Source organism: Phyllopteryx taeniolatus, chromosome 4 (genome assembly GCF_024500385.1).
Source record: "Phyllopteryx taeniolatus isolate TA_2022b chromosome 4, UOR_Ptae_1.2, whole genome shotgun sequence".
Lineage (NCBI taxonomy): Eukaryota > Metazoa > Chordata > Actinopteri > Syngnathiformes > Syngnathidae > Phyllopteryx > Phyllopteryx taeniolatus.
In genome coordinates this window covers 32,881,468-32,897,035 of record NC_084505.1, presented here as the reverse complement: position 1 = coordinate 32,897,035, position 15,568 = coordinate 32,881,468, and the positions used below count along the sequence as shown (strand labels likewise).

At 41.4% G+C, this 15,568-nt stretch overlaps 1 protein-coding gene across 2 annotated transcripts in view; it reads right to left on the bottom strand.

Moving 5' to 3' along the window:
- Positions 1–47: 47 nt before the first annotated feature.
- The window catches only part of LOC133477266 (uncharacterized), a 36,837-nt gene continuing 21,316 nt past the window's right edge, over positions 48–15,568 (bottom strand). For both annotated transcript variants that reach the window (XM_061771847.1, XM_061771848.1), the window contains 28 exons: positions 15,433–15,551; positions 15,187–15,342; positions 14,412–14,626; positions 14,239–14,324; positions 13,666–13,796; positions 13,461–13,586; positions 12,948–13,138; positions 12,591–12,679; positions 11,730–11,857; positions 11,500–11,627; positions 11,080–11,197; positions 10,465–10,683; positions 10,042–10,212; positions 9,295–9,444; positions 9,141–9,205; positions 8,938–9,067; positions 7,565–7,650; positions 7,329–7,458; positions 5,763–5,953; positions 5,114–5,204; positions 4,103–4,232; positions 3,816–4,006; positions 3,343–3,504; positions 3,126–3,262; positions 1,722–1,861; positions 1,364–1,458; positions 1,044–1,275; positions 48–573 (listed from right to left, as the gene is read on the bottom strand). In XM_061771847.1, the coding sequence (XP_061627831.1) occupies positions 503–573; positions 1,044–1,275; positions 1,364–1,458; positions 1,722–1,861; positions 3,126–3,262; positions 3,343–3,504; positions 3,816–4,006; positions 4,103–4,232; positions 5,114–5,204; positions 5,763–5,953; positions 7,329–7,458; positions 7,565–7,650; positions 8,938–9,067; positions 9,141–9,205; positions 9,295–9,444; positions 10,042–10,212; positions 10,465–10,683; positions 11,080–11,197; positions 11,500–11,627; positions 11,730–11,857; positions 12,591–12,679; positions 12,948–13,138; positions 13,461–13,586; positions 13,666–13,796; positions 14,239–14,324; positions 14,412–14,626; positions 15,187–15,342; positions 15,433–15,551 (3,878 nt within the window). In that variant the 3' untranslated portion in view covers positions 48–502. The remainder of the gene's footprint in view (positions 574–1,043; positions 1,276–1,363; positions 1,459–1,721; positions 1,862–3,125; positions 3,263–3,342; positions 3,505–3,815; positions 4,007–4,102; positions 4,233–5,113; positions 5,205–5,762; positions 5,954–7,328; positions 7,459–7,564; positions 7,651–8,937; positions 9,068–9,140; positions 9,206–9,294; positions 9,445–10,041; positions 10,213–10,464; positions 10,684–11,079; positions 11,198–11,499; positions 11,628–11,729; positions 11,858–12,590; positions 12,680–12,947; positions 13,139–13,460; positions 13,587–13,665; positions 13,797–14,238; positions 14,325–14,411; positions 14,627–15,186; positions 15,343–15,432; positions 15,552–15,568) is intronic.

The window sequence follows — 15,568 nt, the reverse complement described above, 5'->3', positions numbered from 1 at the left end:
TCCCAAAATATTCGAAACAGTAGTAGTAATGTAGCTAGCGGGTCATGTCAGTGTTTTGCAAGCTTTATTAAGCCAAGGCACATATTTTACATTAGAACGTTCTAACCACACCAAACAAATGTCACACAAAATACTGTGTATTGTGTGTTTAAATGTTGATGATGTCATCACAATTTATTCAGAAATTGATTTCTTGTGAAATCTGGGCCTGTTTAGTTTGAACACAAAGCTATTATTCTCATGTACTGTATGAATGGTAACAGGAGGATACATCTAGTGGAAGATCATTTAATTGTCCTGCCTGTCACTATACATTGCTGGCATAGATAGATGAACAAAGACGTTAATAAGTAATTATTAACGAGCAATTTAGTGAAATTGTATAACATCCCGCAGTACACCTGATGATCAATGGTTGGGAATCACCGGGTTAAGGTTCATCTCTGAATTCTTCTGATACAATATTTTCTAATATGATACAATCCATTCACGCGTCAGTCAGTCACACAGATGTGACGAGGAGGCCGAGGATGAGAAGGGAGAGCGCGCCGGCCTCTGCTCTCACACGGGTACCTGAAGCAGAAAATCATGTTAGATGTAGCCGCTCAGCGATTTTGTGCCTGAGGGATGATTTGACAAGCCGCGCCGCCTCTTAGCAACCGTTGCAGTGCAGGCAAAAATGGCTGACTGTCAAAATGGGGTCCAGTGCTACAAAAGTTTTTTTGATTTGAAGACAAACCACGCAATGACGTGCAAAAGTATATATATGTGTGTATGTATATGTATATACGAGGGGTGGGACTTTAACATGTTAGTGGTGATTAACTAATTACAAACAAATTAATTAGTTAAAAAATGTGATCCAAACAAAGCGGAACCTTTGTCAGTGAACGATTCCCTGGTACACCGATTACACTGACGCACATGTCAGAGCTCGGCTACCAAAATGGAGGAATTGGATGAAACAGCGTTGCTAGGACTGATGGGAGGCAAATTTGGAAGCAGATGGCAACCACTCTGCTGTTTTTTTGTTCAGTACTCACCACTGGAGCTGGGCGTAGGTGTGGAAGATGGTGGGTTGGAGTCATCTGTGGGGGCTTCTGTGGGGGCTTCTGTGGGGTCAGCTATGCCTCCTTGAAGGTCCACTCCTAGTGTGTCGAGCTCCGACTGCCTCTGCTTTCGGATCCATTCTTGCACCAGCTCTTGGTTTTCGTACAATTTCAAGTCTGGCAACTGGGTACCGAGAAGATCACGAACGTCGTCTACACTCAAGGCCTGGGAGAGAGCCGGGGGTGGTGGGGGGAGGTCATCGGTTAACAACTAAACGCAAGCGTTAATTGAAATGACCGCTCTACACACTGACCAAAACAACGGATGGAGACAGCAAAATGAACGTTTCCAGGTTCATGTTGACGTCAGAGTTCACCAGAGTACTAACATATTCTGGTGGTGCGCCCCCTGCAGTTCGGGGTAGAAAAGAAAAAGTCAGCAAGTAGCCATCATTTTGAGTGACCATTTAGAGCAGGGATGCCCAAACTACGGCCCGTGGGGCCAGTTGTGGCCCGCGCCTGTTTTTTTTTAGCGGCCCGTGGCATTTAATAAAAATAACATTTGACATGGCCTACAATGCTACTTTTTTTTAAAAGCGGGAGGTAAACTTTAAGACTTTCCATTGCCGTACAGTGTAAGGACATGATGCACAAACGTGTGTGTTGGCCTACCAACATAAGGCTTCATGAGCTGGTACTCCGCTATGGAAACGGTTGAGCGGGTGGTTCCTCCAAAAGCTTCGAAAGCGATGTTGAATAGAACTTGCTTTTTCACCAGAGTGCAGATGGACACATTCAAGACGCTCGCATTTCTGCAGGAGACAGACTGATGTGAAATAGGCACAAAGTGCTTCACTTATGCACCATTTTGTTATGTTACGGCCTTATTCAAAAGTGGAATACAGTTTTCAACCGATTCACCTGTGATAGGTGAAAATACACTAAAAAAAGAGCATATAAAAACCATAAAATTTTTGACTTTATTTAATATTTTATCTTATATTACCCCTCCCACACGCTTTAAAACACACTTCTAAAACACTGTAAAATTATGGGTTTTTTTTGCAAATAAATTGCAAGCATAAACAGTATAGAAAATACGTAATAATAATGCAATAAAAACTAAAAACAGTTAAAGCCTTAAAATACCCCTTCCACACATTGTAATCACATTAAAACGGATTTAAACACACTTTTGAAACACATTGTAAACATATTTAAACACAATGTTCAACGGAAAAATTCTGCAATACATATTCAAAAGTGACTACAGCTGTCACACTTTATTCAATATGTTAATACCGTTTTATGGGGACAACAGAATAAATGACACTTTGCGACAATGTAATATAGTCAATGCAAGCTAAACAGACGTACATAAAATTTACTGTCCCCTCAAAATAACTCAACACACAGTCATTAATGTCTCAACTGCTGGCAACAAAAGTGAGTACACCCTGATGTGAAAATGTGAATATTTGCGATTTAGTGGAGATTATTTTAAAAAAAAAAAGAATCCTTAAAATTCTATAAAAATAAGACTCCATAATGACACCAGGAGGACATTTTTTTTTTTGCTAAATTATTAAAACATCCATCCATCCATTTTCAACACCGGTTATCCTGGTTAGGGTCGCGGGACGCTGGAGCCTATCCCAGCTGACCGGGGCGAAAGGCGGACTACACCCTGAACTGGTCGCCAGTCAGTCGCAGGGCACATATAGACACGGACAACCATTTGCACTCACATTCACACCGTCACTGAGTGGGAACTGAACCCACGCTGCCCGCACCAAAGTCAGGCGAGTGTACCACTACACCATCAGTGACCTTATTAAAACATAAAACCCTAAAAAAAAATCACATGTACATAAGCATTCATAGCATTTGCGATGAAGCTCAAAATTGAGGGGTGCTGTGTGTAGAATACTAAGGAGAAGAAAAATAATGTTGCATAACAATATGTAGAGAACATGAAACACTTTCAATACTTTCCGGATGCACTGTACCGAGCCCGTGTATGGGTTTGTTAATTGAAAACAGCGCAATGTCCAATGATGTCACGCCATATAATACCTGAGACTTTGTGCCGAAATGGTTTGTAGGACATTAGCGTCTAGGGAACACAGATTGTCTCGTCCGACGGCGTCAAGCTCTGCGCTTCCGAGCGTGTTCCCGTCGTGACTCAGATATTTGGTGATGACCTGCTTAGCCTGCGTGGAGAGTCAAACGTGTCCTTCCCAAGAACTACTCGAATGTTTCCAGCGCACGCTTGACACACGCGTTCACCTACCAGGCTTGGGTTCCAGGGCCCGTCGGAGGAATCCATGAGGGAGGCCAGCGTGTCCACCAGAGTGATGTTCCACAAGTTGATCTCATCGACGGTGGCTTGACGTGAAGCAAGTCCCAGGAGTTGTACCTGATCCTCCGGGATGCCTGAGTGGTTTGCATACGCCTTCAAAACAAAGAGTGATTATTCTTCACACACGTCGCACCGTACAACTCAATTTTTCTCATTTCTAGGGATGGGCAAGCACCGATACCAGGTATCGGCTTTATTTCAAGGTATCGGGTACTCGTGAAGGCTGCTGATACCAGCCACTGATACTATGGCAAAAAAATACAAAAATTGACGTCGAATAAGCCAAGTACATAAAATGAGGCTTTGAAACGGTGCAAAATCAAGCTGTTGTCTAAAACCTACATGAGAAAAGAGCGTGACAGAGCTAGAGAAGCACTGATTTCTGTCATAGTCAGGCCACCTACCTCTCGCAGCTTTTCCAGAACGATCTTGAGGTAGTCGTCCTGGTCCACCTTGTCCGTGATGCCGTCCAGGTTGTCTCTGACGGTGGAGGCGTTGAGGCAGCAGTTGAACTGATTGACGTCGCCGTAGTCGAAGGGGAAGGTCTCGTCACTGATGGTCACCTGGGTGATGTAGCCTACCGTGCACTCGTTCGCTACAAAGCCAAATGTTCAGCGTCAACAGGGAAACACGATTTTGGGAGAACCAAACTCAGCGAGAACGGAGTTTCAAAAAATAAACGGGAGCAAACCGAGTGAGCGCTTGACTTTCTTTGGAATGGACTTCCTGATTTCTTTCTTGAGGCTCTTCCGCTTCTGTCTGTCCACACCGTTTTCCCTGAGAACTTTCAGCAAGTCCTTCAAGAAACTCCGCTTTGTTTCCTTCAAGGCAGCAAATATAGCATGAGTCACACAAGACAGAGGGTGACTAATCCAGTGATTCCCAACATGTGTCATGAGAGAAATGATTCAATTCCATTTTTTTATTTCTTTCTTTTTAATTCAAACAACAAATGTTAAAGAAAAACCTCCTGAAACCAGTTTCACTGATCAACACCAAATTGGGTGGACATGTCTTATCATAACAAGCTGCGCAACAAACTCGGAAGGACCCATGCTCGATATTGAACAGGAGGTTGGCCATTTTGAATTGTGGCAGCCATTTTGGGCTCTTATTTAATGCTCTAAGAATAGAGAATTTGTCTAAATGAGCCCTCATCGGAAGCAGGTAGACTAGTATTCCCAAACACCGTGACGTGATGCAGTGTGCCTAGAAAGATCTTCAGCTGTTCCTGCTGAAAAGGATCCAATTTCACTCAATTGGTCTGAAAATTAATATTTATTTACTCCAAATACAGTGGACCCCAGTATACACCCGGTTCAGCACCCGTGGATTCACATATCCGTGCATTTCTCTCTTCTTCAATTGTTTTCCAATTTATTTTCTAATTTTTTCCTTTTTTTCTATTTTCTTTTTGTTTGTTTTTTTCTTTTTGGGGGGAAGCAACCTGGAAGACACTTAGTACCAGTTCATCTCCGTTTAATCAATCGTTTTGGGGGTTAAAAAAAAATCTGTGTCAATTATAAACAGGCCCTGATTTCACACTGACTAAGTAAATCTGCCAGTTAATGGAGAAAAGATCATTATTTCAGTACAAATACTTTTTGTGACATTTTTGTGCTGTAAAATACAATAATGAAATTAAGATGGGAAACACTGGAGTAATCCCTCAAATGAAGAGAAGAAAAAATGTCCAACGTACTCGGTCAAAGTTGACGTAGAAGTTGGATGTCATGAAAAGAGGTAAAATTCCAAGACCCTCCAAGGTTGCTTTAGTCCAATTGGATGAAGCACTGAATAGCAACGCACAAAGGGACACAAATTTGTCACAGAACAAGATGGCAGAAAATTGATTGATTCCCCACTCTCTAATTTTTTTATTATTATAATTGCTTAGATTAAAGGTTTATACCATATATCACAAACTAATCGCAAATGTCGTATCATTTCAAAATCATCCTACAACATTACCCGTAGAAAAAAATTGCTTACAGATGATTTGATTTCAGAAGAGCAAAAACACACAGATTCTCTGGAATTTCTGCTAACAACCCGGGCTAAACTTAGCTCCTCCCCAACCTACAAAGACCTTAAATGGCCGAGATGTATCACTTGAACTGACTTTCATGTGACCGATTATTACGTTCATATTATCCAGGGCTTTGGCGTCATCTTGTGGAATCTCGTGGAGCACAAAAATACACTCGAAAGCCGCAAATAGGCAAATATTTCCGCAAATAAGCAGATAGCCCCCCCACCCCCTCCCCCCCCAACAAAATAAATAAATAGGTGAATTTGCGGATAGTGAACCATGACTATGCAATCAAAATACACAAATATTCAATTAGTACCCGTATTCCGTGTTCCCGCTGAGCAGAAGAGCTTCCACTGCAGCGACTTGGACGTCACTGAGCTCCGCACAGTTCTGCAGTTTCCCCAGGATGGATGCGTCGGAGGTGCTGATATAAGCGCTGTCCAGTGTGCAACACAGGTTTCCTAACACGGATATGTCGGGCTCGGTCAAGCTTGGGTTGGTGATACCCTTTGGGAGAGCAGACAGAACATCCCATTTATGTGTTCTTCTGTGCATTTTCAGGGAGTGAAAATGGAAGAAAATATGGAATTGGAGCTATAACTTTACTTTTAGTTCATCCCAAAGGAGCTTGAAAGGGTTGAGGTGTGGTTCTTCCACACCAAAGTCATCCAAATACACATATTTTGTACATAGATATTATAGGATTTTTTTTATTGTATTTTTTGTTGTTGTTGATATTATTATTATTATGTGCTGCCGCTGTAAAACAAAACATTCCTCATTCCTTGGGACCAGTACAGGCTAATTCTATTCTAGTCTATGAAAAAAAAATCTATAAAAAAAAAGAAAGCGAAAGAAATGGCATTGGTTTATGAGTATTAGAAGCAATTAAGGAGGAAAAAGTCATCATTTTACAAAAAGTTTAAAGCGAGACAGAAAAAAAGTCTGAATTTGATGAAAAAAAGGTGAGTGCCTACGTAGTTTACATAATCATCTAGTATCAAGTTAATATACAAAAAAGTTGTCAATTTACAGGATAATGTCATATTCTTACGAGATAAATTTGTTATATAGGGAGAAAATTGGTTTAAATACTATGAGAAAAAAGAGTCAGTGTCCCAATATGTTGTCATACATTTCGTTATATATTTTTTACAAGACAGCTTTAATAATATAATAATAATAACAATCATAATAATAACTTTGATATTATGAGACGGTTGTTATATGACAAGAGAAATACTGTCGAATTTCTAGGGCAATATTTGTAATATTAGAAGACTAAAGTTGAAACAGTAGGAGAAAAGAGAAATAAAAGTCAGTGTCCCAGTATATTTGTCCATATAGTGTGTCGTGACATCTATCAGTTCAACAGTTTACTATAATAAATACATAACTTTAGAAGGTAACTTTTCAATATTACAAGATAAAAGTCATATCACAAGAAAAAACTTTAATATTAGAATAGTAAAGTTGGAAAATTGGATCGTACTTTTTTTCGGGTCCATATAGCATACCAGCATATCCTCAGTTTACAAAAATAAATGTTTTCATTTTACATGATAATGTTATTAGATTAAGTTGTTATATTATGAAAAAATATTGTCATATTATGAGACAAAAATAGTACAGGTAAAAAGTTGTAGTCCCCGTCCCAATATATTTGTCCATATACTACATTGTGTCATCTATCAAGTCATCAGTTTAGTAGAATAAAGTTATCATTTTACATGATGGTGTTGTTATGTTGCAAAATAAGATCATCATTATATGTGAAATAAAGTCAGTATCATCTATCTTCTGGATGAGTGACACGTCCTTAGTCGGCCTACGATCCGTCCGCTCTGATTGTTCTGCCGACTGTTTATGTTCCTGAACTCACCAGGCACCTCCGGGCATTATCGAACAGAACGCTCGGTATCCCGCCGAGCACCGAAGAGAAGACGGATAAGTCGGCTTCTGCCAGCTCTTGAAAGTAAGACCTGCAGCTGGCCTGTGGCACCAGCGAGTAACTGTGGACGGACACCAAACAGCTCTTATATTTCTGTTACTGCACAAAAAAAAACAGCCTGATGATGAGGAGGAGGATGATGATGATGATGATGATGATGTACTTACTTGTAATACAGCAGCACATCCGGCGGGTAAAGCGCAAAGCTGGTGGCGTCCGACTCTCCTTTTATGTGGTTGTACATGCAGGTTAGCTGTCACAAAGCATTGGAAGGTTTTACTTGAATGTGTGCTTGTCCACAATTTTTTTTTATTGATACAGGTGTGCCTTAACTTGCGAGAATAAAATGTTTCTGTGACCAACGCGAAACCATCTTTCCCAATTGAAATGAAAGGAAATGCAAATAATACGTTCCAGGCTCCCCAAAAACATGAAGATTCGATGATGAAACAGAAGATCGTCGCAACTAAGCTGCAAAAAAAAGTTGTTTTTCGCAGAGGATAAAAAAAATATATATGCGTGTGAGTCAAAGGTTTATAACTACCGCGATATTGATGCTAGTTTTGTTGGCATGTCTATGGCGCCTCCTATTATGCATTAGCATTAAGCTAGCTAGCTATTCAATTTTGGAATTGGAAATACATTTTGGTATTGTAGAGAAGATATCTTGACACCGAAAAGGATGTTATTAAAAAAATAAAACAGACACCATTGCATTTTCTATATTATGATGTGTTTTTCACTTATTTATCATTACATCCACCTTTTCACATATTTATCGACAGTTTTTTCCCCCCAATTTCAACTTCCTGGCTTTCACATTCAATTTTCGCTTTTGGGATTTTTGACAAGCTCCCATAGTTTGCCATTTGTCCAGTTAAAGATCTTTTTTTTTTTTTTACTTCTTAACTAGCCTCAGTTTTCAACCAGTCTTTCTCAGATTCTGTTGGATTATAGCGCTATGCCTTTGCAAGAATCTTGTGTATTTTTTACGTTTTACTCAAAATGTTCAAACTATCTAAGGACAATGTTTAAATCTGGTGTTCTTTATTGGCACTCTACCAATTTTCCACCAACTTTCAAACGTACAGTTATTATGGCTTTATAGGCAAGATCTTCCATTTTTAGAGCATTAAAGATATCTTGAGTTACTGTATAGCCAAAAGAATATGGATGAGTTCTTTTCAAATTACAGCATAATCCTAGTCACCACTCTGTTAGACAAAGAACCCTACTGGTTTTATAGTATTACCATATAGGACACTGGACATTTCAGTGTAATTAAAACTAGACCGACACACTTCACGTATGCCAGAAATTTGCCACTAGGATTCTGGGAGTTGTCACTGAGAAGTTAAGACAAAACTTGAAAGTTGTTCTAGTTTGTCATTTACCAATTATTCAGATCAGGCCAAGATTTTAGGAATTCTTACTTTGCCCATGCCCCGCCCCTCCAATAAGTTCATGGTTTATCGCCGATAACTAACAAAACAAACCCTTGGCGGAGGTAGTCACTATCACGCGTCAAACAACAACTCACCTGAGTCTCCACCAGCTTCACCTTGTTCTTGCCTTTCCTGCGGCACGCCTGGATCAGCTTCTTGACTTGCGACTTTTTGAAGGTCCTCACCGAAGTGCACGTGAAGCCTTGCAGCACGGACGACGACAAACTGCGGACAAACCACACCCTCGGTCATCTAAAAACGCTTTATAAACCGGAAAGCTACAGAAATTAAATCTCACTTGTCTACACTTCCCAGCACCGTCGTCGCCAATTCATTGGCGATAACATCGAAGAACAACTCGGCCTACACAAACAACAACAAAAAACACATTGTACTGTATATGACGCGTGCAGTAGTCGATATTCCCAAAGGTTTTTGTCAGGAGCTCCCACCTGCTCGTGTTTCCATTTCTTCCTGTTGAGCTTGGACAAAACGTTCTCATTGGGGCTAAGGCCCAGAAGCAGAGAGCCGGGAATCTCTGTCGCTAAATCGTCTGGAACGTTCTCCACGATCACGTCGCTATTGCTGTTCACTGAGATGATCTACGTGGAGAAGGCAAATCCTTTTACCCTGGCTCATGTCTAAAAAAAAAAAGGCTTCAAAATGGTCTCAGAACATTTCGTTCTTGGTATTTATAGTTCTTGGAACTAAAGGGTTCAGCTAGCAGCTAGCAGTTTTCCGTCCCAGAAGTTCCTGGACCATTGAAACACTGAAACAGTGAACCCCGTTAATCACAGGGGATACGTTCAAGACCCAACCGCATAAGGGAGGAGAAGCCATAATATAGAGTTTACATGACAAATATTGTGTTAATTTGTACTTCCTTTTCGGTGTTTGATAACTGCATTAGGTGTCTTATTGTACCATTCTGCAAATAAAGTGAAGTAGCTGTGTGAAAATGTCTCAGCTGTTGATTGAGCTGAGGGCTAGCTACTGTTCATAGAGAGAGCAAATAAAAAAAAAAAAAAACATAAAAGCAAAAGGCATCGAGTATGACAATGGTTCTGACTCCCCAAAAGCTGAACTTCAGGCCATATTGTTTAACATTTCTGAGGGGTAAAGTCCAAACTGTAAAACTTTAATAAGAATGTTTGAACTTGAAAGTATCCATCCATCCAAATGCACTATAAATGTCGTACCTGCGACACGAACACCTGCTGGATGATCCGTGGGGCGGTTGTGAAGTGCATCAGGAACGTCGGGTCCTTGGATGCGGTGATCAGCTGCGATCCGTCGATGTCGCCGAAAGTATTTGCAGGCACGCCGATGGCCAGAGAGCCCAGCATCAACAGTGACGAGGCGTCCTTGATCTGGTGGGAAGGAGACGACATCATGTTGGTGACACATTTATTATAGCAAACGTGTCCGCATGAGCCGCTCAAAGTTGTGGGAAGTATTGATGTACAAATACTGTACATGAGTAGATTTTACAGGTATCCTTACTTTTCTTACTTACATTTCTGACGACTTCAATTTGAAAACAGACATATGTACTTTCTACTCCATACGAAAAAATAGTGTCGTTACTTTTTCATAAAAACAAATTAAAAAAAGAGCAATACCTCTATGAGCCCCGAGGACATGAGAGCAAATACAATGGCCCTGGCCTGGCCTTCACGCCAGCCCGACACATTGCTCATTGTGCTCAGGGCCTCTTGTAGATCTTTGGAGGCGATCGTCCTGATCTGGCCCACTGACATGGCGGTGCTTTGTTGGCCAAGGGCCACGATGGCAGCAGCGTCAAGCTCGTCGCCAAGGTTATCTGCCAAAGCAGAGGCCACCTACCGGCAGAACATGACATTTTTTTTTTTTTTTTTTAGGTTTTTTTTGTGCTTATCTGATTACAAGATGTCATTTTGTGGTAATAGCCCGATTGGTTGGGTTCTGTGTATAAGGCAAAATGTCAGCTATTATTTGATGTGGTAACTTTCGCAGGTTATCTGTGTAATTGAGGCTTCTGATAATACCGGCAAAGGCAGAATATTCGTGGAATGAATTCCGTGTAAATGCCAGGCAGTGTAAAACTGGCTAAGAAAGCCAATCTTGTACAGCCAGGAATTTTAAGTCTAGTAAAACTGTACTCCACTACTGCCTGAAGAGCTGCACTAGGTAGTAGGGTCATTGTGTGAGGCAACGGGGCTAAACAACAGTGTAAAGTGCTAAATCCTGCAGCTCACCAGCGGATCCAGGTCAGTGCACAGGGTGGTCAGGTTGTGCAGAACTATCATGCTTTCATCTGCCGACAACTGGCTGAACGCCATCCCCGGCACGAAGCAGCGGAACAGCAGAGGAAGGCTGCAAAGATAAAGCGGTCGCACTGCCTCTAATTATTCTATATGAGACAGAATACAAACATAGCGTACCTCTTTCAGTTTACTTTGCTTGTTTGATTTTTGATTTTTCACATTTATCCATTTTCAATAGTGTTCGTCCTCATTAAGGTTGAGCTTATCCTAGCTGAGATGTAAGAGGCTTGGTACACCCAGGACTGGTTCGAGAGATTTGAACCTGGGACCTCTTGGCTGTGAGGCATACATGCTAACCACTAGGACGCCATACTGGTCCTGAATAGCACATATCATTGAATGGCCACTCACAGTAAGGGGTTGAAGTTGCTGTCCTGCTTGTATAACAGCTGTGTGTAGTAGCTGGTGACGTTGACAGGTAAGGCGATTTGGTTGAAGATGGCGATGTTCTGGAGGTCCACCGTGAACACCTGGAGAACCTGCAGTCAAGAGGAGGAGATCGTTTAAACACACGAATTAGACTGTGCGTCATATCTAATATACGTTATAGACTACATTAGCTATATATTACTTGGAAGTACCTCTGTGGATCCGAATGTAAGAAGATCTTCCAGAGTGATGAATTCAATGAAGGGTCCGATGTATTCGGCAAACCACGCTGTTGAGTTGAGCTCTGGGTCGCTTGGGTTGTAACACTTCGGCTCCGACGCTGTTATTAAAAAAATAATAATAATGTTTTTCACTGGAAACGCTTTGAATCCAGATTAGACAAGTGCTATCGTTATTATGTGGGACGTAAAATTACCAACCAGCCGAATTTGCCTCAACGTGAAATGCGATACCAAAAGCATAAAACGTTGGCAGATATTATTTACCTCCAGTTAAAATGTGAATTAAATCTTGTGTTCACAGTAAAAATATCGCAAAAATGTGTATTTTCATGTTTGTTCAAGAACAACTTATCGTCCATTACTTCATATTTTCAACCGGGTTAGCTACCTGGCTAGCTATCGATTTCGGCTGACTTTGGTAACAACTAAAATGTAATATTGTAGTTTTGGGGACATGTTTCACTGAAATCAGTTTTGCATCGGTCAGCAAAAAGGCAATATATTTATTCAATTTCATCTTGGTTGTTTGGTCCATGCTAAAGAGTTCGAAAGTGGTCGCTGTAGCCACAGCATGCTAATTGTATTTCTTTAAATGAATGCTGCTGAGTGGAATACAAAATCCAGTGAAATATTTTTTTTTTAAATTAAGCAAACACTACAACATATACCCAATTTTATAGACATATGAAAGCTTTTTGAGAATAAACGGCTAATGAGAGCATGCTAATGTGATTCAGCTCTTTCATTGTTGTGTTCAAATCTTTTAACTATGAAAATGAAACGATAAAGAAAAACAGTTTACAGGTGCGACCTTTCATTTCGTGCACCCACCTGAGTTGAGGTAGGTCGTGACGGTGTCGAACACGTCTCGCCTCACAAAGTCCACAGCAGAGAAGTTGAACATGCCAAGAACCGACACACTGAAACAAAACCAGAAGACATTGTGTGAAAACATACGAGATACGTAAAGAGAAAATTTACCTCAGGCCTTCATTAGTGGAAAGGCAGTTATTTGTTATTTAATGTGTGATTATGTTTAGTACTACACAAGGGAACTCCACACTTTAATTGATCTGAGTGACTGGTTGATCAGTCGGCAACATAGTTCAAATGGGCTCAGCATTTAAATTGGTTAATTGGAAAACTCCTCGGTGGAGATAAGTACAGGCTATGAATCAGAGGACGTACAACTTCTGAAAGGCCAGGCAGGAGGTGTTGTATGTCGTGACGTTTTTGATGAGATCCCTTGTGAGGAAATTCAAGTAGTTAGCGAGGCGTCGGTCAAACCAGGCTTTGACATCTGATCTGGTGGAACTGCCGAGAGCCGTAGGCCAGACGCAGGGTAGCGTCGGCCTCCTCACCGCCGCCGGGAGTGTCTCCTGCAGTAAGTAGATGAGAGTAATAGAATGTTAGGCCATCACTGACCACTTTCAGAACATTCAGCGACATGCCCACAGCGTCTCGAAGCTGAAATGTAGCAATGTCTCAATTCTTCAAACCATTTTAAAGCGTGATTTCACACACTTTGCGATTTTGTTTTTGATTCATTCATTGTCCGGCTTCCTAACAAGACTCTTTTCTGTGATGTGTCAAATTTACAGGACAATTTTTCGGCCTCTTATGTGGGTCTTTAAATGGTGGATCAATCCCCACTGAAGGCCCAGGTACCAAATACAGGGCCCACCGCTGATATTTACACACCTTCTCCAAGAACGAGGGTGTCTTGAGGTAGTTGCTGAAGATGGAGCAAAGTTCGGCATCTTTGTCAACGATGTCAGGCTGCCGGAGGTAGTCGCCAAGCTCGGATGGAGTTATGGAGTTCACCAACTAAATCCGCAACAAAGACGAGGTAGATTATTGTCATGATGATTTTCCCTAACAATGAGTTTTCCTGGTGGACACACACCTGTTTCGTTTGGTCCTGAGGAATGAGGGACAGGAAGGTAGTCAGGTTGGGTAGCTGGAAGCCCATAAATGAACTCTCCAGGAAGAGGTAGTAACTTTGGTTGCTGCCATAGCAACGCAGAGGGGCTGGTCCTGAGGCGATCATATAATATTTTCATTTACTAAATAATGATGTAAATCAGAGATATTCTAGCATTTTTAAAGACACCCATCCATTCATTTTCGACAGTGCTTGTCCTCATTAGGGGTAAGCTGGATCCTATCTCAGCTGACTTCGGGTGAGAGGTGAGGTACACCCTGGACTGGTTGCCAGATTTGCAGTCATTTACTTTTTTTTTTTTTTCTTACACTTGTATGCCAATTAAGAATGTGAAAGAGAAAGAAATGTGTGAGGCTCATCTGTGTTGCAAATCAACTTAGCATTACGCCATCAAGTCATTTGTCAGTCAAGTTTTGACTCATTTTGACTCGTTTTGATGCAAGTGTCTGCCTCGTTGTCTAAAGGATCTTAGTTCGAGTCTTGTCTGTAGGCTGTCTGCGTTGAACTTTGTTTATCTTTAAATGGTGTGATTACCTTGGAGAGTCTGAATGATGTGGTTGTGTATTTCCTTCTGTGTGACTTCACTGAGACTTGAGATGGTGTCATTGAGGCCCTTAACTCTGAGGAATGCATGAATGAGAAAACACTCAGTGACCATTGATGAGAAACGCGGGCAATTGGACGTTGAAACGGTTTATTCCTCGTACCCTTGCTGCTCGACGCTGCAGTTCTTGGCCGCCAGGATTTTGAAAAACGGCGAAACGTGCTGAGGAGATAGTTGGAAGAGCAGGGGGGGCAGTCGAACCAGGAGCCACACTGAGACCACCGAGTCGTTGACGGTTGGATCGAAGAGCTTCGCACGATCGAACACAACCTCCAACATGGCTGACCTCACTGGGGCGGTATATTTGCTTTCATTACCCTGCAGAATATTGGAGATGACAACAGTCAGTGACACTGAGGAGCCCAAAAAGGTGGTCCTTCCTCACTGCAGCAAACAATATTGATCAAATATACATTGCCCTTCCGAAATGTTCCATATTGAAGTGTTTAAGTTGACTTAACTTGCGATTAACAAAACTTGTGATTAACAAAAATAAAAAACAGGGAGCATACTACCTTGTCATTGCGACGACACAAAAAGAGAAAAGGGCAAATGAAAACCGATTGCAGTTAGATTTACCTACGTATCTGAAATCTGATTACTCACTTTGTCCATTTGGATCATATCAAGTAATTTTTTTCTCTGTGGGAAAATGAATCATGAATAATGTAAATCTCATGAATTATTATTATTTTTTCATTAACATTCCAACTCTCCTGCTGTAAATCGCCCAAATACATACATTCATGTTTAAAAGCAATATTTACACCAACTATATTCTTTATACTGTATGTGGGTGGATGTTTGTCCAATAAGGTCAAACCAAATGTGGTCCTTAGAACCACTGTGATTTTGTTCTAAATTCCTCAGACACCCACCATGATAGAGGGCGAGAAGTCGTCAAAGAAGGCGGGCAGCAGCCGGTCTGGGACATGCTTCATCACCATGGCAACCTGGGCAGGGCTGGTGAGTTGATCCGGCATGGAGGCCAGGTCAGCCAGCTGTCTCACCGTTAATTGCGGTAGGGCCTCGAACTGCACGCATGCGCACACATATGGATGTTTCAATTGGATTTGGGGAATGGAAGCAAAAGAAAAACGGAATAGAGAGCTGTGAGAAAGTACCGCTGAGAAGTTGGAATGAAGCATCTTAAGCTCGCTGATGAGCACCAGGTGGGAGAAGGCGCCCAAGTTCAACTGCAGCCATTCGCTGCTGTTTTTGCTGTGGGTGATGCAGCCGGGATCTGGACCACAAAAACAT